Here is a 23103-nt window from a genome sequence, read left to right as displayed (position 1 = left end):
TCATGATGAAGTCGTAAAAAAAAATCCCGAAACAGTTTTAATGCTTGTGTTGCAATAAAAATAATATTTCTCGAAAGAAATATTATTAAAGAAAATCACAAAGCTTTAATTCGTCAACAACACGAGAAAGTGATCGTTTAGCGCTTACTGCTCATAAAGTCTTCTCAAACTTTCCCTTAAATTTTGATACATCATTTCACATTGTAACAGCAGTATACGCTCAACAAGGACTAGCACTATCAATAAATATTGGAGAAATTACTTTGATATTTTCTTATCGTTTTTAATCAAATATGATACTCGATTCCGCACAGCGACAGGAAGCAGCTAGCAGTTAACGTAATACACACCAGAGGAACACAAGTCAACCATGTCGCTCGCTATCGGAAAGCGTTCGATCAACCGTTCTATTATTATCTAATGATATCTCATTTTATCACTCCACAATGAGTACCTTAGCGACTTCCTATCGCGTTACGTTCGCTTTAATCAAATTTTTTCCAATAATAGTGTCTCATAAAAGAAAAGCGAGTAAATTATGAAACAAAAGAATCACTTCCCAATAGGTACATACCTCCACATTACGCATATGTTGGCCCATTAAACAATATTTGTAGTATTATTATTCAAACAAATCTGGCATATTTTTTTTTATATCTTATCACTGAGAACGAATTTAGAGCTATGATAAGAATATAATTAGAATGAAAAATATAATCAATGCTTTATGTTCTTGTTTGAAGGGCCATTGTTATGCCTTATCAAAGTTTGCTTTAGACATATAGTTGTGCCGCCACCGAGTTGTGTATGTGTTAAAAATGCAGTAACTTACCATCACATGTAGCGGCCATGAATTTCCCGTTTGCAGAGAAATCCATTAGAAGAACGGTGCCGGGATGTCCTTTAAGATTTTTTAACAGCCAAGGGTGGCTGAAGTCTGTCTTTCCTTTCCATGGTGCACGTTTCTTGCTCTTTCCAGTGGCGCGAGTTTCGGCAACAGTAGACCTAGATGTACTCTCGGGTGAAGCTTCTGGAAAACAACAGAACCTTCAATGATATCAATATTTTATTAAGTTTAAAAATCAAAAATAGTGTAATGAAACCAGCTAAAATAAACCACCGAACCAGGAAGTGGTACAAAAATTATTTAAATTAGCAACTTGTATATTTGTTACGTTCAGGATATAATTATGTATATAATATATAATGATAAATAAATACATGACGAAAAAGAATTGTGTCTGAACTACTGTTTAGTATTACTAATTAGTTTAAAAATTACAAATTAAAATTGACGGACATTATTTATTTATTAATTTTATTTGTGTACATTTTTCCAGGTATATTATTAATATGACGAAAATGTAAACATTCATGTAATCAAGACTAACGGGCATTAAAATACTAGTCAGTTTTATTTAGGACTAGCTGTGCCCGCGACTTCGTCCGCGTGTAATTTAACAAAAAAGTTATTGTTCAGTTCGCAAAGTTATAAAATAAATTAATTTCTAAAATTAAAGTAGCTTAAGTTACTCCCTACTGCATCAGCTATCTGCCAGTGAAAGTCCCGTCAAAATCGGTCCCGCCGATTCAGAGATTAGCCGGAACGAACAGACAGACAATTTTTTTAAAAAATGTTATTTTGGTATATGTACCGTGGATACATCCATATGCATTTAGTAAAAAGCGGTTATTTTAATATTACAAACAGACACTCCAATTTTATTTATTCGTATAGATTTATTATTAAAAATGTATCATGTATGGTCACATATCTTACTGATGTTATAAATGCAAAAATTTGTGAGGATGGATAGATGGATAGACGTTTGTTATTTTCTTATGCAAAATCTGCTTAACGATTACAATGAAAATCAGTATCTCCATAGATAGCTGGAAAACCAGAACAACATATAGGCTACTTTAGTCCCGAAGTTCTCACGAGAGCGGAAATCACGCAGTTAAAACCGCGAGTCGCTGCAAATTATCTATCTATATTAATATTATAAAGCTAAAGAGTTTGTTTATTTACTTAAGCGCGCTAATCTCGGGTTCATCAACTATTGGTTCGAATTTTAAAATTATTATTGTGTTGAAGTATATTTTACCGAGGAAGGCTATATACAGTTTTAGTACGTTGTTTCCTCAAATTAACGCGAGTGAAACCACGGGGAACAGCTAATATATCTTTATAAGCACAATCATTTTGACGTCTAATTGATAACAAAACTAATAACGTAATAACGTAAAATTACGTGATTATTACGAGTATTACAATTGTTATACATAATGAGTATTATACCTTCACGATCATTTATTACGTGATTTATCTTTTTTTATATACATAGGTATGTTCTTTTTTTTATGTACACCGTTACCACTCAACATAATATGTTCCAGACTTATGTTATTTAAACTATTTCCTTTTTAAATTTAAATTTTACGAAACCTATTGCGATTATTATTTTAATTGTCCCGATATTTTAAGGACGTTGTGAACGCCATAGGGTATGGTCCCGCTTAAATATAAAATTTTGATTTCATATACTCAAAAATATTCTGCGGCTAGTTGGTTATATTTTATTTAAATTTGAAAGTATAAAACATTTGTTGTAGCCGAGTAAGATCAATTGTTTATCAATATTATATTACAGTTTCACTCGTGATGTTAATCCTATTAATATTATAAATGCAAAGATTTGTGATGGATGGATGGATGGTTATATGGATGTTTGCTACTCTTTCACGAAAAAATTAACCAACTGTTTGTAATGAAATTTAGTGCGTAGGTAGCTGGAAAATAAAAATAGTACATATGTAACTTTTTATCCTGATATTCCCACGGGATCAGAAATGACGCGGGTAAAACCGCCGCTTGGAATAAAATAATGTGTCAAATGCGGCAATATATATTTTATGAAGTGTTAAACAAGAAAAATGCCATCAATTTACTGCGCGATTGTGGTTTAGTGTCACTGCAGTCTACAAACTGTTTCAAATTTACTTTCACTACTTTACCTTTAACTTACCTGCAAACTCGGTTTTACGATTTATGTCAGATATAATTTAAATCAAAGAGAAATCTTTAGAGAAAATACGATTCGCATTTTCCGTTATTATATTTTGTATTTCCAAACAAAATACCACCAATTTTTTTTTTTTTTTTTTTCGATTATATACAAATTATTTCGCATTGTACGAAAAAAATCTCGTAAAAAATGTTATAATTTCTATTATGTGGGTAGTTGTTAATTACGTTAACTAACGATACATGAAAACGCCACTTACCGGCATATTTTTGTTTGCCTTGAAGCTATCACAGATTTACTACTTGGCATAAAATAAAACAAGATATAAATTTTAACACATAAATTGACGTGTTGTACTTAAATGCAGGAATTATTTTGACTGTCTAAGCGTTATTGGCGTCGCATAAAATGACAGTGTTAAAATGTTTACTTTAAAACATAATTGTGTTTGCTCGCAAACGAAAAAAAACCGACTTCAATTACATCGACAAGTAATACAACGTAGATCGACGAAAAAATAGTCAAGTAAATACGCTTTATCAAAGACTACTCAAAAAGTAGTTATCAGATCTCGATAAAATTTAAATATGACCACATGATAAATACCAGCTTTCGATTAAATTAAAAATTATCATAATCGGTACACCCAGTAAAAAGTTGTGCGGATTTTCGAGAGTTTCATCAGATCCTGGTTTCCATGGTGATCCATGATCATGGTACCAAACTAGAGGTATCTCCTTTCCAACAAAAAAAGAATTATCAAAATCGGTACATCCAGTAAAAAGTTATGCAGTATAATACTACGTAGGTCGACGAAAAATGCGTCAAGTAAAAACGCATTATTAAATATAACTCGAAAAGTAGTTGTTAGGTCTCAAATAAATTTAAATGGGACCAAATGACACACACCACCTTTCGATTAAAAAAAAATTGTCGAAATCGGTCCACCCAGTCAAAAGTTCTAAAGTAACATACATAAAAATTAAAAAAAAAATAGTCAAATTGAGAACCTCCTCCTTTTTTGGAAGTCGGTTAATAAGGGAAAAGTATCTCAATAAAAGTTTTTTGCACTACATATAAAAAGGTAGTTCATATGAAGTCACTATTAACATGGTAAATGATTCATAATGTATCATCATAAGTAAATTAAGCTCAGCATCATTTTTTGTTACTCTAAAGCTTTATGACTCAGAGATTGTGGGATTGGCATGCTATGAAGTAGTAATATGAAATTTAAAAATATTAGATCTCTTATAAATATAATTGTAATTTTTTATATTTTTATTTTAGGATTATTGAAAATAATGTCAGTGTAACAAACAGTAATTTAGATGTAAACAACAATGTAAGAAATACATTGTAAAACAAAACATATTTACAAGAGAAGTTTTATAGTAAATAAAAATGTGAAAAATTTAAAAAAAAATTTGCACAGTTATAGTCTGTAACTATCTCCTTGCATGCGAAGAGTTTCCACATATCATGGAGACGAAAACTAAAACAATAAGCCTTATTATGAAAAAAGTAAAACAAAATTAGATTTTTACGAGTAGCTTTTGTAATTTAAAGCTCCTGACTAGGGTATTCACAACTAATATTCCACTACCTTTGTTCAAATATTAAAGAAATGGTTAATGTATAAGTAATTAAAAAGCAAACAAATTTTTTACTGAACTTCAACAACAATTGTTTATAAAACAATATTATTTTGAAGCAAAATTAAATCATCAAAGAATAACTAAAAAAAGAATATTAAGGTTAATATAATACTTAGTGGTACCAAGATGCACACCATGCGTTACTCACTAGGCATTACAATGCTATGTGATAACCATCTCATATTTTTTTGAAAGCATGACAAAGCCCATGTTATATTTGTACAGTTGGGGTCTGTCATTGAGGCAACTTTGAAATGCAACTTTATAATTATTTATATAAGTAATTAAAGTATTTATAGTATTATTTATTTATTTATTGTTATTTTTAACTTGCTTCTTGCTTCTATTTAATAAAATACAAATACTGATGTAATTTTTAAAGATAATGTTCAGACTACAGTAAAAAAATCAATAGATAAAAAGTTATAAAATATTTAATTTATTTTAAATTATTTTTGTCCATATTTATATTATTAGTCGATATACTGACGATATATATTTTAATTATAATATTTTTTGTCGATAGTAAAATTAATTAATATAACTCTCAAATACTAACACTGTAAGCGTAAACTTAACCGCTATTTCCAAGCGAAGACATAGTTATGAAGGTAAAACTGCGCAATTATTTTAAATTCAGTACAAATAAAAAGCATTTTTTTTTTAATTTGAAGCACTAATATTTCAATAAATAAAATGCAAGATTTTTTTTTAATCTACCTGTTACGTTCTCCGCTTCATGATTTTGTACTTCACTTTTCTTATTGCCGATGAAGGTATTGTAAATAAAGTGTATTATTACACACAAGACAACAGTTATTCCCGCCAAAATAAAAGCATTCATGTTTTGACTCGGTTCGGTTATCCCCATTTTCACTAAAAAATACTATTAAGTATACCGATTACTGTAAAGTTTCAAATATGCAGGCAGCAATAGTCACGCGGATGGAAATTAACTGAACTGACGACTCGCTAGAGAGTGAACTTTATAACTGAATTGAAATTGATTTGATTGAATGAAAAACACCCATGCTTTTCTTATCTGTCAAACTGACAAACACGCGCCAAGTTGTGTAAGACTCGTTTCACGCATATAGTTATTTCTAATTAGAAATATAAAAACATTATTCTCTGGTCGTAAGAATAAAGTTACAATAAGTAATTAGGATTATACCAACGCAATAATTCTATCTTATTTCTATTAAATACTAATAAGACTAATATCAATATATAAGATATTGATTCTCATTAGACTGATTCGGTGATGGGATAAATTTCTTTTAGTCCTAGGTTCAACATTTTGTTAAGCAGCCCTGCTACATGAAGAAGAAGAAGAAGAAGAAATATACTTTATTGTGCATATTACATAACATACATCTTTAAAAATAAAATTTGCAAAACAATACTATGCACAAAGGCGGTCTTATCGCTAGGTAAGCGATTTCTTCCAGACAACCTTGGGGTAGAGGAGATTTTAAAATAAAAAGAGTAGGGTTATCAAAAGGCAAAACAAAAAACTAAAAACAAAGTAGATCCTACATTCTAATAATAATACAATAATATATATATATATATATATATATATATATATATATATATATAGTATATATTATAAACATATAAAGAATTAAATACGCAAATAAATACATACCCATTACATTATGCTTTATCGTAAAATATATACACAAATAAATACATACCTATTACATTAATTATGAAGTAGATAATAGTTAATCATACATATAATATTGAATACACACATTTACGAATAACTACGAGTAAACTTACTAACACAGACCAGCTTTTCACTAACAATTTAGGTAAAAATCTTTTAGTAGCTTCTTAAATGATGTAAGAGTTTTAGCCTCCCTAATAGTTTTAGGCAAAGCATTCCACAGAACTATTGACTGCACTGTAAAAGAGCAATTGTAGAAAGCAGTATGATGGATAGGAATATACAGCGTAGTTGTATCATTCGAGCGCAGTGCCTTGTCAGATTCACGCACTACAAACTTTTCTCTTAGATACTCAGGGGCCCGGGGACTTTTAAGCACATAGTAAAGCAGCGCCAGCATTCTAGTATTCCGGCGAAAGCGGATTGGCAACCACTTGAGCTTTTTACGAAAATCGGATATGTGATCGTATTTTCGCAAAGAAAATACGAATCTAATAGCTAAATTTTGGAGCCTCTCAAGTTTTGTCAGTTGTTGTTCAGTAAGGTCAGGATAGCACGCATCGGCATAGTCGAGATAAGACAGGAAAAGAGATTCCGCGAGTGCAATTTTAGTAGAAGTCGGTAGCATGTATTGTAAGCGTCTTAACGAATGCCAAGTTGAAAACATTTTTCTACTCACTTCTTTAATCTGCGTTGTCCAATTCATATTCTCGTCCATGTAAACGCCAAGATTTTTAACGCACTTACTATATGGTATGGAAGTGTTATTGATGAGCACCGGAGGTAAAGAAGCCCAGTCAATCCTCGAAATAAAAGCCCGACTACCCAATACTATAACTTGCGATTTCACTGGATTTAATTTAAGACCATAACAGCGACTCCATTCAGCTACAGCAGCAAGATCTTTATTAATTATAGTAATAGCCCCAGGCAAGTTTTCGAGGTCAGACTGAGCATAGATCTGCAAATCATCTGCATACAAATGGTAGAGAGAAGAAATGTTATTCGTGATGTTGTTAATGAAAATGGCAAATAGAAGAGGTGATAAGACGCCACCTTGAGGCACACCGACAGGTAAATTAGACCAAGAGGAAAGATCTATTGCCATCTTTACTCTCTGCCGGCGCCTCTGTAGATAACTACGAAACCAGTCAATCACTGATGGAGATATGTTAAGTGAACACATGGTACTAAGAAGTACGTCATGATCTACCGTATTAAAAGCATTACTGAAGTCTAATAAAGTCAGAACAGTAAGCTTTTTGTTATCCATGCCATATCTGATGTCCTCGGTGACTTTGACAAGAGCAGTAGTCGTGCTGTGTCCTATTCTAAACCCTGATTGAAGTGGATTAAGAAGATTATTTTTCGTCATATACAAAGTAAGTTGAAAGTGGACTATGCGTTCGAAGACTTTGGAAAGAAAAGGAAGGATAGAAATTGGTCGAAAGTCAGTAACAGTAGAAGGATTAGATTTTTTGGGTAAAGGAATAACGTAAGCATCCTTCCAAGTAATGGGAAAAATGCCAGAATCAATAGAACTGTTAAAAATATGCGTGAGAACAGGGAGAATTACATCAAGGATAGGTACCAGCATCTTACGACTAACGTTATCGCAACCAACGGCATCAGACGATATGGATAATATGTTCTTCTTAACATCACATTCAGTAATTTGACTAAAAAAGAACGGACGATGATTAGGAGCTGGTAGCTGGGAAAGATGACGTAGTGTGCAAGCCTTTGTATTGGCGTCAAAGTCTGAATCAGGTGAAGCAAAATGTCGGTTTAGTTCGTCTGAAGAAATATCTGAGTAATAATTACTTGTTTGCTTACCAACTCCAAGTGATTTAAGAAACTTCCACACTTTTGCTGGGTTGCCGTTCTCAACCGATTTATGAATATGACGTCTTTGCGCATCCCTACACATCATATTACAGCGATTGCGTATTTTTACGTATCTCTCACGATGCTCATCAGAATTGGACTTCCTATACTTTGCCCTAGCCCTGTGCTTTTTGGCTATCAACAACTTTAACTCGTTGGTCATCCAAGGTGCAGGAAGATGCTTAATTTTAACAGGTCTTACTGGGGCATGTTTGTCATATAAATTAGCTAGTAGGCTATTAAATATTTCTATTTTTTTGTCGATATCCGTTTCGCTATAAATTATGGACCAGTTCAGTTCACGTGCGTCTAATAGTAAACTATCTGAATTCATTCTACCAAAATTCCGCTGCATCAATACTCTTGCCTTTTGTTTAGGAGGACGTAAATTATAAGATAGGTATATCAAATCATGGTACGAGAAACCCTCCGCGGGACACTGTCCAAATTTGAAAACAAATTCTGGAGCAGAAACCATGATCAGATCTAAAAGTGAAGGCACACAACCGGGAAAATAGTGTGTGGGTTTAAGTGGCAACAGCTGCATATTGCACGAATCAAGGATGGTACTGAGTCTTTCAGATCTTCTATCTCGCTTTACCATACATGTGTTAAAATCGCCCATAATTATATTATGACAATATGAGGGAGTATAAGTCACTATAGTCTGTTCAAAAGAAGTAAAGTAGTCTACATTAAGTGATGGGCTATAGAATACACCTAATAACATTTTTGTGTGAGCCAACTCAACCTCTATCAAGATGTGCTCAGCAGCATCAATTGGTGGGGGCTGTGGTGACAAGCTTATTATAGAAAAAGGAAAGTTGGACTTCAAATAAATTGCCACCCCCCCTCCACCCCTGTTGGTGCGATCATTTCGAATTAGCTGAAATCCGGGCAAGGAATAGCTAGTTGAAGGTAAACAAGGTTTCAGCCAGGTTTCAGAAACAAGTATAGCATGTATGCTATTTGAAGTAAACGACGCGAGGATGTCTGGATAGTGTGCCGGAATACTTTGTGCATTTATATGAATGACGTTAAATTTTTTTATATCATCAGAAAGATGTTCTGAGATGACATCATTTAAGGAAGGCGATACTGCACTATGATAACTGTCGTCGCTGCTTAAGGTAGAAACAGAACAAAACTCCTCATCAGAATAATCTACATCTATAGTGGCCATTTATATTATTTTACGTTTTAAAGTACAAGTAAATGTGCAGAGAAATTCAAATATATAAAAATATTATATATAATTAAATAAAAAAAAATAAAAAAAATAAAATATGATAATTAATAATATAATACTATAATAAAATGTACTATATAATAATATTTACTTAAAACTATTTAATAATTAAATGTGTTTATATATAAATGTGTATACATTAAATAAACATAGTAATCTTCAGCTAATTCTTGGACTATATTACCTGATTGAAATTAAGCCGTGCCTTGCCCTTGGAGCCCGTGCTCCAACTAAAGTACAGTCAGAGCATGGCAGGCAAAAGCCGGTACGAAAAAGATTTTTTTAATGCCATGATTGATTCTGTCATAAGTAACATTGTATCGATATTTACGTCTTTAAATCAACATTTTGATTTTCTCTATGACATAAACAAGTTTAAAAAAAAATCTAAAATACTAAATACTGAAAAACTATCAGGATTTATGCTTAGTCCTGCAAATAGGTGAGAGCAGTGACTTCCAACCGCATGAGTTGTATGAAGAGTTACAAAACATGATCCTAAATTTACCTAACTCTATAGCAGACGTGAAACATGTGCTCCAATATATAATAGAGAACGATTTGAAAGAAATTTACCCAAATGTTTACATTGTCATTCGATTTTAGTTAACAATACCTGTTCTAAGTACTGCTTTCGCTGAAAGAAACTTTTCAAAATCGAAACTAATTAAAAATCATTTAAGAAAAACTAAGGGTAAAGAAAGACTTTCAGCTGTGGCAGTTTTATCTATTGAAGCAGATAGATATGATAGCATCTAAGAAATTACGAACCAATCGTTAAGGAGTTCATTAAAACCAAAAGTAGAAAATTTCTGTTTCTTTAGTTTTGTCTTTTTTATTTTTTTAATATCCCAAAGAAGTATAAGTAAATATTTAAGTTTGTTTCTTAATTAATAAAAAAACTGTTTAATTTTGAGTAGTTTTATACTCCCTTCTTTATCTACCATCAGGGGGTCTCGCGAAATGTATCTTGCCCACATTAAGTTTAGGACTTGCGCCGCGCACTCTGCACCAGAAATTTGCCATTGCTGCGACGGCCGTAGCGTGCTATCGCTCTGCGAGCCACATGAGCGTACCGTACGGTGTTCTGCACCGCATCGTGCCCTTTCGGCAGCAATCCTCCGTAGGAATTGGAATCCAAAGTCCTAGAAACGGTCTTCTGGCGCACGCCAGTGGCGCGCCTGAGAGAGGAACCACCTCTTCTGCAAGATGTCATGCGATGGAGGAAAGTGGCTCGCGACGACCTTATCGGAAGTGTTCAGTCAGCCTGGAGAATCCAGAGGTGAAACAGGAGCTGGTGACGGCGATTCGACCCTGCCTGACTGAGTTGAAAGGAGACACAGTGCGGTGTCGTTCCACTTGGCACAGATTTTGACTGGACACGACTGCTTCAGCCGCTACCTGTATCGAGTGTTGGGGCAAGAGCCGTCGTCGGAGTGTCATCACTGCGACGTCGGCGCCGAGGACACGACGGAGCACACGTGCGCGGACTGTCCAGCGTAGAGTGACGAGCGTGCCGCCTTATCAGCAGTTGTTAGACTGGACCTATCGCTGTCGGCTTTAATTAGGACTATGGTTGATAGTGATGAAAAACGGATTGCAGTTTCATCCTTCTGCAAATCCATAATGCTGCAGAAGGAGTATTGTGTTCCTGTTGGTGAGTAAGGTGACCAGAGCTCCTGGGGGGATTGGGGATTGGGTCGGTAACGCGCTTGCGATGCTTCTGGTGTTGCAGGCGTCTATAAGCTACGGTAATCACTTACCATCAGGTGAGCCGTACGCTTGTTTGCCGACCTAGTGACATAAAAAAGGAAGCGGCAGAACGGGAGCGAGTACAAGACCCAATCTCATTGCACGGTCCTGAGAAGGGAGGCAACCTTTGTGTCCGAGGAAGCCTCTCAATCGCGACGAGCCCTTAAGGCAACCACTAGTGGGATCGCGGAAGTCCAACCGCATCCCCGTGATTCCGCCCAGGCGTTTTAAAGGTTAGCCCGTGCGAATCTGAAATACCCTCCAGCTCTCCCGGGCTGGAGGTATCCGTTAGGGATTTCCTGTGGGTAAAAAAAAAATTGGTTGCCTGTAAAGTCGGTATACGGGCGAAAGTTTTACGTGACAACGACTTTGAGTGGTAAAATAATTTTAATGTGAATATTCATTCGTATAGTAGGAAGAAGGATGAAATAATAGTAACAATTTAAAACATTTATTTATACAAAGAATTATATTTAAAACATTAATTTATACAAAGAATCTCGCACTGAATTTCATTCACTTTTTATGCCTGTCTCTCTCGCTCTTAGGCGGGCTAACCATGCCCGAGTGGAAGGGACGCGTGCCTCTCACTCGCTCTCATTGTGAGCGCATAACGTGAGCGGAGCGTAACGCAGTTTCTTGAAGTGTCACCCGGCAAACCAATTTATAAGACGTTGTCACGTCAAAAAAGGACTTGCGCCGCCACTGGATATGGGTTATTTAAGACCGAGTACGTTATAATTATGATTTGGCTTCGATACGGTGCAATCTGCACTATCTCTTAAAAATTAAAAAATTTGCTCCTTGGATACTTAACTGCAGTATTTTATTTATAAAAGAATGTATATAAATTAATAAGAATTACATAAAATTGCAGATTATTTAAATAAATTATTACTGGCTGGTATAACCAAACGAAAGCAACTGATTATGACAATATAAAAATTAATCAAAATCCAATATGAGTTCAGATTAAAAAATAAATAAAAATGCCCGGCCGTAGAAAATCTTCTAGGTAAATATAATAAAAATTTTGTTTTAAATTTCATGTAAGAATACATAATCAATGCAAGCAATATTTTTGAAATTGTTCAAATGATAGTATCATAGTAATAATTGTGATATAAACACATTAAATTTTGTATCGAGTATTCTAAGAGTTTACTCATTCAATGTAACTTTAATATTGGTAGCCTTGCGACGTATATTCTATCCCTTACAAATTTCATAGGAATAACGAAAATAGATGATTCTAAATTTAAATTTTCCATAGTTTCTAGAACATCGTCCTGAATGAAACTCATTAATAAAGTGTCACTGTCATAAAACTATTCAGTTCATCAGTTGAACTTTGAAGTTCGTGATCTTAACAGTGTTGTTATTTGCAAAAAACTTACATTTGTTCTAAGTGCTTATTAATCCAAAATGCCTCGTCGAGGACGATCTGCTAGCCCACCTCCGGCTCCACAGCGACGGTAAGTGTATTTTAGTGTTTTTTTTTTGTGGCTTTTTGCTTATATTTTAATTTACTGCGTCATATAACCTCCTTGTTTGTACTTTTTAGAGCTGCGCCACGTTCAAGCAATGTCCCAGCTCGTGCTCCTCCCTCAACGCCGGCTCCGGTTGCTGCTGGTCAGCCTCAGCAGCCTTCTCTCTTCGGCCAAATGGCAGCTACTGCTGGAGGTGTTGCAGTAGGATCTGCAGTGGTATGTGAATTTGTTATGTAATGCGTGAACTTTGCACATAATTTCACTGTTCAGTTAATATTTTTTGCAAATAGTGATTGCGCAATATAAATTAGTAATTTCTAGAAGTGCCTAGGTTACTTTCTTTTCATTCTTTGTTTGGCGATAATCCAATACGAGGCACGTGTTTTGTTGTCATCTTGACATTGGCGTTACTGCATGTAAACATGATTTGCGTAATATTTCCCTCTTATTGAAATTCTTGTACCTAAATTCTTATTAGATGAGTGTAAGAAATCACCCCATTTATAATTAGACAAATACTTTTGGGCACAATTTACCTAAATTTTACTAAGTACATTTATTTTTATAAATATTTTTAATGTGATAAGAGAAACTATATCTTATGTCTCTCAATCTATCATAAGAAATGAGTTCTAAAAACAACTCCACAAATTCTTATATTCTTAAAAACTAATTTTGTATACTTCTTAACACGTTGGACGCCATGACGGACACCGTATGTCCGACAGCATACTTTCGCCTGGGGCCACACCAATAAATCGAGAATCGTCAAAAAATTGTTAAGGTGTTTTTCTGCAAATATTGTCAGCGAAAACCTCAAAAATAATGGGCGACTGACGGAAACAGTTATTTACCCATTATTTTCCAAGATCTCAAGTGGCAGACACCAGCTATAACATTTTTGGAAACAATTTGTTAAAAAGCCTATAAATTCAAAGTGTTTTCGATTTTTTTTTTTGTGCTATGTGGCCTTATTGCACTGTGAGGCCGCGCGGGTCACTTGCCTTAGTAAAAACAGTCGAAACACTGTCTGTCGGCTCCCTAGAGGCTTCTGAAGTGATCGCGGGCATGCGGACACATGGTGTCCGACACGGCCTCTTGGACCCAATATAATGGCAGTCACATGGTGTCCGTCGCGGCCCACTGGACTAAACATGGTTTTTGGTCTGGCGTTCAACGTGTTAAGAGAATAATTTTTTGCAAATGTCCAAAGATACGTAAAGTTTTATGTTAAAGTATATAATGCTAGTTTGTTGTGGTTTTTCCAATAAGTGCCAGTAACACACTAAGTATAATTTTCAAACAATCCATCATAAAGTACACTAGGTGTCCTGTCTCATATTAAGAAGATATTATTCAATAGCTGTGTGGCTATGATAGTAAAGAATATAGCCACCCCCTCTCTTCCCGTGGGTATCATAAGAGGACCAAGGGATAACACAGTTCCACTACCACCTTGGAACTTAAAATAAAACTTAAAAAAAAAAATTGATGGCGGAATAACCATTCAACTGCTGGCTTTGAAATACACTTACCGAAGACGGGCAGCAGTGTCTTCGGTGTGACAAAGCCAGCCCTGCGGTCACCAACTTTGTTTTCACTATCCAGCTGGATACCGGATGGTAATTCAGTATCCGGCCGGATACCGGATGGTAATTCCATATCATCATCATTGGCCTTAGTCCGTCTATTTCGTCCGTCCGTCGCAGACGATTTAGACTGTGTCAGACAGACACTGTCACCTAAGACATTCTTCAGGAAAACGCAGAGTTGCCTAAGCTCTGCGCCACCCTCTCGATCTCACTCTATGACACAGGAACGACGAGTCGATACGTGTGGAACCAGGTCGGCTTCAGGAGTCTTTCGCATTTTAGAGCTATGTCACAAATGCTTGACGGACACCCCATTTCGGGTTTCAAATGAAGTTTTCCTTCTCCAGGACCCTGATGATTTTGAGCCAGGTTTATCCCTCGATCGCCTTTTACGACCCCCACGGGAAGAAAGGCAAGTGTGTGTGTGTGTTTGTCAGATACACCAAACAGCTAAGTCCGCCGGATATTCGGCTATTCGGCCACATGGTTGGCCGAATATCTGGTATCCGGTATCCGGCCAAACTGCTATCCGTTTCATCACTGACACATACATACAAACATATATATATATATATAAACATACTATATAAAAATACTATACCTACTTATAAAAGAAATAAATATAATATGGATAAAAGCATAGAATGTGTTCCGTTTCAACCAAAAAACTTCCCCAATGAAATGTTGTAATGTATTGGTAATATTTTTTATAAAATATAGATTTGTTTTTGCTTTTAAGTTAACTTTAAAGTGTCAGATATTCATGTGTTACTCATGACAATAGCTACATATTATGTTAACGCATACAATTTACAATGATGGCTCCTAAGTATACTGAGTCAACTAACAATTTTTGATAATTTCATTTTTTAAGAAATTAATAACATGTACTTCATTTCCTATCTACCTATGTTAAAAAAAATCCTAAAAATAAAATTATCCCTATAAATAACGATTCCTAAAAATAAAATTATTTCTATAAATAACGAAAAAAAAAAAAAAAAATTTCATAATTTAATAACATAATGTGAATTTTATTTTACACAGTTTAAGGCTATCAATATATTTAATTCAAAATGATTTTTTTTTTCTTGATTATGTTAACATTTCAAATATTATAAACCTTACGCTATTGTTATCGACTTCCTGTAAAGGTATTAGAAGTTGATTTGACTCAGTATACTTAGGAGCAATCGACATTATATGCACGTATATTTTAAACGTGGTTTACACCAATGGGTGTTTATTACATATACTTTTGAACTGAGAATACTCCTTGATTATGGTGGATATAAATGATTGATTTTGCAATTGGAAATAAAAGGATTCTTGTTACAAAATGTATTTCTATTTTGTTCTACTTGTTTTAAATAATATACAGGTATTTGGGCAAATCAAGGAAGATATTAGTCAGACTGCTATATGTATTCTTCCAGATCTTTCACAGTGTCTCAAGTTAGATCGCCCAGGGTATCAAAATGGAGAAATTTAACTTTCATTTTATCTATTTGACCATATCTCACAAATATTTATATGTGATAAATTGTATATCGTAAAGTGATGTAATAATTTATTTTCAGGGTCATATGGCTGGTAGTGCATTAACTGGTGTATTCAGTGGCGGAAGCAGCAATGAACCTGCTCAGCAGGAACAAGCTCAATCTGCCCAGACTACATACAACCAGGTCCAAGGACAGACCCCACAGGGTCCCTGTGCTTGGGAAATCAAACAGTTCATTGAATGTGCTCAACAGCAACACGATCTTACCCTCTGTGAAGGCTTCAATGAAGCTTTGCGTCAATGCAAAGTCAACAATCGTATTTAATTAAATAATTGTGATGCTTCATTATTAAAAGTAATAAATATGATTTTTGTTTTTCAAAAATTCTTTGCATTATTTTGCAAAAATTGTATCCAATCAATATATGCCACATAATACCTCAAATTCAACATGTTCCATTGCAATAAAGGAATGAAGCGTCTACCCAGTAATTATTATATTCTGTAATAGTTGGAGTAACATTTTTTGTTATTATAGCAAATTTTATAGTTATTGTTATGTTTTAAATAAATTGATGATGTAGCAAAAAATAGCCTGTATATTATTTTTAAATTCTTAGATGCTATTAAATTATAAATAAAGTAGGTAACGAAACATGATTTTGTTTTATTTATGTAATTTCTTCTAGAAATCTCGAGTGCTCTTTGTTGATATTAGTGGAATCCCTTGATGCATCTTTTTTAAAAATTCTCCAGATTGATTTCCAGGTTGGGTTTCATCAACATTCGTTTTATATATTGAGGTTGTTATTTTTCTAAACTTCCCCTTTCGCACTCACACAGACAAAGGTCCTTTCTTGTACGTCTTATGATTATTTAGATTTTATTAGAGAATTTTTTTAGTTCGCTATTTGTGGGATGAAAGGAAATGATATTGATACCAATGTTTAAAAAATAATCACTTAGAAAAATTGTATTTTGCTAAGAAACTTATCAATCTATTGTGATAGAAAATATTTTTTTTTGTAATTGCAACAGAACAGATAATTGCAAACAATTATAGTTACAGTGTGGTTTTGACGAATTTTTTTGTAAGAATAATTTTGGAATAGGTAGTTACCTACCTAACATTGTATCAACTTTTTAAATTTTTTAGCGAAATGTAGATTGACAGTGTTTGTTTTTATTGTATTAAAAAAATATTCATTTATTTATTAATACTTTATTGTACACCACAACTACATTTTCAACATTAAACACATTTAAAAGACAGTTCCAGACTGAAGTACAATGGGCGGACTTATGGCTAGTTAGCCATTTCTTTCAGACAACCCAATTTACCCTCATATAAATGAAAAGGGCTTTTAACTAACTATGGAAAATCTTAAACCGTATGGTCCGGGAGCCAGCTGTATGGAGCAGCAGTCAGCTGCGACTCCATTGGTCGGACTGGCGTCTGGCAGTGGCAGCCTCCCACGCAGGGAGAAAAAAGTTTTTTTAGTCATTTCCTACTACTTTAAAATTTGTCGGATTATAGTTTACCTTATATCTTGAAGGGAAAATAAAGTCAGCTGACCATAATTATTATGGTGGATTATACGTCATCTGGCCGCTTCAATGTCAAAAAATAAAATAAAAATATTTTCAATGATTTCCTCTCAACTAAAAATTTACCCGGTGGGTTTATATGCTACCATGAATGAAAATTAATGACAGCTGGCTGTATCTCAGTAGAAAGTTCGTCAGCTGGTACCTTGAAAGATGAGATTTGATTGAATGATGATTGATTTGAGATAATGGTTGATTTAGCATCGTACGTATCATAGCTAGGCAAACACTTTTATCTCCATCTGTAGGCTGGCAGATAAACCCGGGATTGACAGCTTAATGAACTATTTGAGGCAAGGCGTAGTGGAGAGACCCATAACGACATACACCCAGCTAAGAAGTAAATATTTGCATAAATATAAATATCTACACCGAGCGGAAATTAAACCCGCAACCGTCCGCGCTATCTCGCGACAACACGCGCTACGACCAGATTGGTTGAATAAGCGAATATCGTCTAAAAATATTCTTATAATTAGTTGATAACTACGTAAAAAACGTACGTAACACGTACGTATAAGTGATTTCTTATACGATTAGTACAAAATAGGCTATTTTGATATAGCAGTTGTTACTTTAGACAGCATAACTTATACAGAAAATTGCCAAATTGCTCTAACATTAGATTTATTTCCACGTTTAGTCCTAGTCGCGGCTCCAGTCGCTCTCGCTATTCTCGAGCAGATCAACATGCACCAGCGCACCCTCCTACCATTGTCGTATCGCCCATGCCACGAAGATCGGTGTTTAGAGACGCTGCGGCCGTGGCAGGGGGCGTCACTGTCGGTACTACTATGGTTAGTGTCCTTGTTTATAATAGTAATTATTTGTTTATAAATTAAATTACAATATCTACAATATTGTAAATTGCAGTTAAAATTTTTATAATATTAAAATTACCCATCTCACGTACCAACAATGTATGGTTTTAGGGACATCTAGCAGGAGAAGCCATATCGAGCATGTTTACTGGTCGGCGACGTGAAGAAGTTGAGGAAGCACTACCTAGGAACTACCATCTGGGTACAGAGCCTAGCGGACCATGTGCTTATGAGATCGCTCAATTCTTACAATGCGCTACAAGCAGAGATAATTTGCAAGAATGTGAGGCTTTTAACGAGGCCCTCAGAGAATGCAAACGTCGAAATCGTATGTTCTTTTTATAAAATTTACGTTATTATTAAAGTAGGTTATTCTTCCTTATATTTGTCTTCATTTATGATTGTTGTTAGTTTAGCTCAAATATTTTTGGCTCTAATAAAGCGAATACCATAGTATATGGACGCCTGCCACACCAGGAGTATTGCATTTTGATCAAGATATTGCCTGCCTAAAAGGTCTGGTAATTGTGGTGCTTTCAAACGAACGTTAGCTTTCCGGAATAAGTAATTTTGAACTCGATTCCATTATTATATTTCAGGTTTACCATGAAACAGTAAAGACGGCTACACAAGTTTTAATGAAAATTTATTAAATACAAAATATGTAAAATATGCTTTTGTTTTTATTTAACAAACCCACTATTCGTTTTCAAAAAATTGTTTGTCTGGGTTTTTCAATTAACCACTCGGTTTATTGAAAAACCCACATCACATGTTATTCTGATTGATACACGTTTAATTCCTTCCTTGTTCTATGATATATAATTAATGGATTTTAAATAATCTATGATAGGTAATGGTTTATGGTGAAGGATTTATTTTTCCTTAAGACCTTCATTGTGTGAGTAGATACATTCTTTCACGTACTTATATCCCCTGTATTTTATTATTACACTTTTGCTTATATCTAATGCGTAGACATAGAAGAATAATAGTTAATAATCAATGTTTAAATATGAAATAAAACTTCTAATTTTGTGTACACGATTTTTAAAAATAATTTTGAATCTATTTTGATTCAGCTGCTAATCACTTTTAAGAAGTTTTGTTGAATATATAGTTCATGATCTTGCAATTAGTATGCATAGACATACAGTAAAAAACAAAATTATGTAAATCGGTCTAGAAATCTGGAACAAGTTCATTAACTCCATTTCATTAGATATTTGTTACCGAGAAGTATGTTATGAAAATAGGTATGGTTTGTAAAAGAAAACACAAAAATACAGGTGTATACATATAAACTTAAAATTTATTTACACCTTAAATACATGTTGTGACATTTCAGTGTAAAGAACCATGTTTTAAAACTAACAAAAAAAAAATGAGGTTTCGACCGTTACAAAACATTCGAGATATTTCTTTCGCACATTATTGAAATCAATTTAATAAAATTACTTGGGGGAAATAAATAAAAATTGAATTTTAATAATCTTGAATGATCGTTTATGATATAGTTACTAATCCTCTGTACATAATTATCAGTAATTTACAATTTGGCACAAAGATTTTTTTTGTTGTTTTATAAAAAATATTTGATAAACAGTTAACGTTTAGATCTCTGTTTTTACAAAACTATCAACTGTTTAAGGGACATTCTTTGGATTAAATCATCAATACTATTTGTTCTACTGACCAAAAACAAAACATTGCGAATAACGACTAACAGTAATAGGTTTGAGATTTTCAACTGTACAATCTTGATAACTTGAAAACTCGTCTTGAAGTACATTGTATTGCGTTAACCTAAGCTAAACATCATAACAAAAAATAACTTTGTGAATGAACAACCATTTGTATTTTATTGTGCAATAATTAAAAATGAACATTTCCTTCTGATTTTGAAAAATGTATTATTAAATTTAAAATAAAGATTTGGTTAGATTCTTAAACTAAATATAATTTTCGTTCGTAGTGTCGTATAATCGGCTTAACGTTTACATTTAACTAATAATATGTATTAACGCTTAAGCTAAATCAGTCTAATTCTTAAAGCGACATAACTATGTCTAACAATAAAGCTTAAAACGAATGCCGTAATCAAACACTGGAAGATTTATATTATAAAAATAAGGCCACAACATTTCCATTTGGATAGATTAAACTATTTAACCAGTCGAAAAAATAAAAGTACAATAGCAAAATTAATAATAATTTTTACAATTATTCTTAATAATTACATTTAACGAAATTAATCTATGTTAATATGGCGGTTTGTTATTAAATAAAATTACCAAGCTTGAAATAGAAAACACGTTTCCTTTTTAATCCTATAACGATATGGTTTATAAAAAAGAAACATTGAATTTTAGAAGTGTTGTAAAGTTAATAATTACAAGTATATGTATGCATGACTGGTATAATACAAGCTTATAGCCAAATTGTTATAACTAGCAAAAATGCTTTCGTGGGGTTTATCCCGTTGAATATATAACATGTCAATAAACAATGTCAAAAATATGCACCTGCACGTAATAAAAGCTATACAAACTATTGTAAATATCAGGCACAAAGGCAAATAGTCAGGACCCAATTTCCAAAAATAATTTAAAGTTTATCATGAATTAAACACCATTCAATTTTATTTATCGCATATTATTTTTCATTTTGCAAATTACACCAATTCAGGAACAGATTGATAAATAAATAAAGCTTAGAAGGAATCAACAACTTTCAATAAGCTGATCTTTATATAATAAATCGCATTTATGAACTGTTTAAGAGACATCTACATAATTACAGATGCTCTGGGTATTTACATTATTTGTTATATCACCTTGAAGATTTCGGTTCAGATACTTCAAATCATCTTGGCGCGGTACTATCTGTTTTATTAGTGGGTGCACTTTATATGCAAAAATTCTTATTGAATATGTCAATTTTTCTGTTTTTTAAATTATGATTATACATAAATCTCTGCATAAATACGTCAAGTTATTTTTTAAACTCTACTCGCATAACAAAGTGATAAGAGAATACGTGTCCGTCGGTAGAACATCCAGTCAGTTACAGATCAGTTATATTTACAAGAAGTACACAGCGCAGCGCGCCAACATGAAGCGAACTATATATATATTCAGTACACTTGTTCTATGAATGCATGTGTATTTACAAACGCATTTCCCACAAAATGAGATGCGCGTCTTTGGGGTTGGGGTCGGCGGCGGGCGCGGGCCGCTCCGCCGCGTCGGCCGTCTGCCGCCAGTCCACGTACCCGCGGCCGCCCATCACCGTCACCACCGACCGGCGCGCCGAGCTGTCCCCCACTATGTAATCGGCACCACGGAGACTCCTGGCTGCGCTTTTATTGGCACGTAGCTCTGGCGCAGTGTTTGCTGAGTCGCTGCGGGAGACGGACCGGTCGGAGGCGCTCGACTTGCTCGAAGAGGAGTCCGGAGTGGAGGCGGCCACTGGCGCTAGGCCGGCGGCGCCGGACGCGCCCGAGCTAGTCCGTGACACTCCCCTCAGCGCCATGGACTCCTCGCTTCCGGAGGATGTGCACAGGCTCGAGGCCCGCGAGTCCACCGACCAGTTGGACAGATCCAAGCTCCGAGGGCGACCCGCTCTCATTCGTAACCGTCGGTCTAGCGTGCTAACGCGGTAGGGAATAGCGGCCAGCTCGGGGTCGCTACGTCTAAGTGATTCGCCGCCAGAGCCGCTGACGTCGGCCTCGCCTACGCAATCTTTGACGAACATGAGATCTCCGAATAGTCCATAGACGTCGCAAGCGTTTAAGTTCGCACACTTTGGTAACGTCTTGCTCAGACGAACGTCACCCGGCTTTTTCCTTCGAATGACTGCGGATTGTACGCGTTGTGGACGATACGGACTCAATTCCTCTGATATCCGCCTTTCGAGCTTGTGTTTCTCGTTTTCTTCTTTACTTTCTTCCTCTTTGAATTCCTGTACGGTTTCAGCAAGAGCGCGGGCGTTCGACAGATTCCGTCGAACGACGTTGACGTCGACCTCGCGTGTTTCTGGAGTAAGCGACAAAAGGAATGTAACCGGACCCGCGTGAGCGTGATACGACACGGCAGTGTGTCCACCGATGAGAGGGAGGCCCTCTAATTTCGGTAAAGGAACTGTGACACTCACACCGGCAGTAGTTCCGACCCATAGAAGCCCTTGTCCTGCAAGTAAAGCCGATACGTAGGCCGGTTTGCTGCCTTCTCTAGCACCAATAGTTTTCGCCACGTCCGCGGCGATGTCGATATTCTGCAAATGTTCGAATGTCTCAGCGTGGTATAAGCTCACATACGTGGAATCTGAGAACGCGGACCAGAGTCCGACTCCAGAATGAGCTAGATATTTAACTGAACGATCGCCCTCTCCTTTCAATTCAAGAATACGCATTATTTCCGCAGTGAGTGCGTTAATAGCGAACACTCTGCGCGCACACGTCGCATAAACGATACCGTCTACCGGTAATATACAGTGTACCGGTTTGTCACCTAATTCAATCGCGAGCGGCTCTTGAAGAGCCCACGTGTCGTCATGATTTCTTCTAAACACCGATACTCTTCCGTTCGAAAGTCCCACGAACATAGAATCACAGTGATAACGAATTTGAGTGACGGGCGCGACTGTGGTCACTTCCGTCAACTTTTCTTGCTTTTCCGGTTCTACGCCAGAGAAAATGATGATCTTCTTGTCCTCAGTGCCGAGCCACACTGTGTCGCCGCACAGCGTGTTCACTTGTCGAACTCCTTTCGCGTACTCCATCGACGTTACCTGTAATTTACAATTGCACGTTCATAAGCATGTTAATATAATAATCTTAA

The 23103-nt window shown here is 35.1% G+C and overlaps 5 protein-coding genes across 5 annotated transcripts in view; 3 read left to right on the top strand and 2 right to left on the bottom strand.

Annotated features, from left to right (window-relative positions):
• Positions 1-5680, bottom strand: part of LOC123656398 (transducin beta-like protein 2) — an 88202-nt gene extending 82522 nt beyond the window's left edge. The window contains exons 1-2 of the mRNA XM_045592087.1: positions 5408-5680; positions 833-1030 (exon numbers count right to left, since the gene is read on the bottom strand). Coding sequence (XP_045448043.1) covers positions 833-1030; positions 5408-5558 — 349 coding nt within the window. The 5' untranslated portion in view covers positions 5559-5680. The remainder of the gene's footprint in view (positions 1-832; positions 1031-5407) is intronic.
• Positions 5681-10564: 4884 nt separating this feature from the next.
• LOC123656627 lies at positions 10565-11001 on the top strand. The gene is made up of 2 exons (XM_045592292.1): positions 10565-10795; positions 10867-11001. The coding sequence occupies exons 1-2, from the start codon at positions 10565-10567 to the stop codon at positions 10999-11001; spliced, it is 366 nt and encodes a 121-aa protein (XP_045448248.1).
• Positions 11002-12557: 1556 nt separating this feature from the next.
• On the top strand, positions 12558-16218 carry LOC123656118 (coiled-coil-helix-coiled-coil-helix domain-containing protein 2-like). The gene is made up of 3 exons (XM_045591829.1): positions 12558-12725; positions 12815-12956; positions 15913-16218. The coding sequence occupies exons 1-3, from the start codon at positions 12676-12678 to the stop codon at positions 16156-16158; spliced, it is 438 nt and encodes a 145-aa protein (XP_045447785.1). The 5' UTR covers positions 12558-12675; the 3' UTR covers positions 16159-16218.
• Positions 16219-17903: 1685 nt separating this feature from the next.
• Positions 17904-18934, top strand: LOC123656521 (coiled-coil-helix-coiled-coil-helix domain-containing protein 10, mitochondrial-like). Its single transcript, XM_045592191.1, has 3 exons — positions 17904-18238; positions 18374-18590; positions 18862-18934. The coding sequence occupies exons 1-3, from the start codon at positions 18170-18172 to the stop codon at positions 18870-18872; spliced, it is 297 nt and encodes a 98-aa protein (XP_045448147.1). The 5' UTR covers positions 17904-18169; the 3' UTR covers positions 18873-18934.
• A 1967-nt stretch (positions 18935-20901) lies between these two features.
• LOC123656733 (rho guanine nucleotide exchange factor 10-like protein) overlaps positions 20902-23103 on the bottom strand; it is a 31501-nt gene continuing 29299 nt past the window's right edge. The window contains exon 13 of the mRNA XM_045592393.1: positions 20902-23053. Within this exon, the coding sequence (XP_045448349.1) occupies positions 21431-23053 (1623 nt within the window). The 3' untranslated portion in view covers positions 20902-21430. The remainder of the gene's footprint in view (positions 23054-23103) is intronic.

This window comes from Melitaea cinxia, chromosome 9 (genome assembly GCF_905220565.1).
Source record: "Melitaea cinxia chromosome 9, ilMelCinx1.1, whole genome shotgun sequence".
NCBI lineage: Eukaryota > Metazoa > Arthropoda > Insecta > Lepidoptera > Nymphalidae > Melitaea > Melitaea cinxia.
This window is presented reverse-complemented; position numbering and strand designations above follow the sequence as displayed.

Excerpts from the sequence above, each read along its gene's own strand:
- LOC123656118 (XM_045591829.1), top strand. The coding sequence starts at position 12,676 with ATGCCTCGTCGAGGACGATCTGCTAGCCCACCTCCGGCTCCACAGCGA. Across the intron at positions 12,726-12,814 it reads CCTCCGGCTCCACAGCGACG|AGCTGCGCCACGTTCAAGCA; the intron begins GTAAGTGTATTT and ends TGTACTTTTTAG. Across the intron at positions 12,957-15,912 it reads TTGCAGTAGGATCTGCAGTG|GGTCATATGGCTGGTAGTGC; the intron begins GTATGTGAATTT and ends ATTTATTTTCAG.
- LOC123656521 (XM_045592191.1), top strand. The coding sequence starts at position 18,170 with ATGCCACGAAGATCGGTGTTTAGAGACGCTGCGGCCGTGGCAGGGGGC. Across the intron at positions 18,239-18,373 it reads TCACTGTCGGTACTACTATG|GGACATCTAGCAGGAGAAGC; the intron begins GTTAGTGTCCTT and ends GTATGGTTTTAG.
- LOC123656627 (XM_045592292.1), top strand. The coding sequence starts at position 10,565 with ATGAGCGTACCGTACGGTGTTCTGCACCGCATCGTGCCCTTTCGGCAG. Across the intron at positions 10,796-10,866 it reads CAGAGGTGAAACAGGAGCTG|ATTTTGACTGGACACGACTG; the intron begins GTGACGGCGATT and ends CACTTGGCACAG.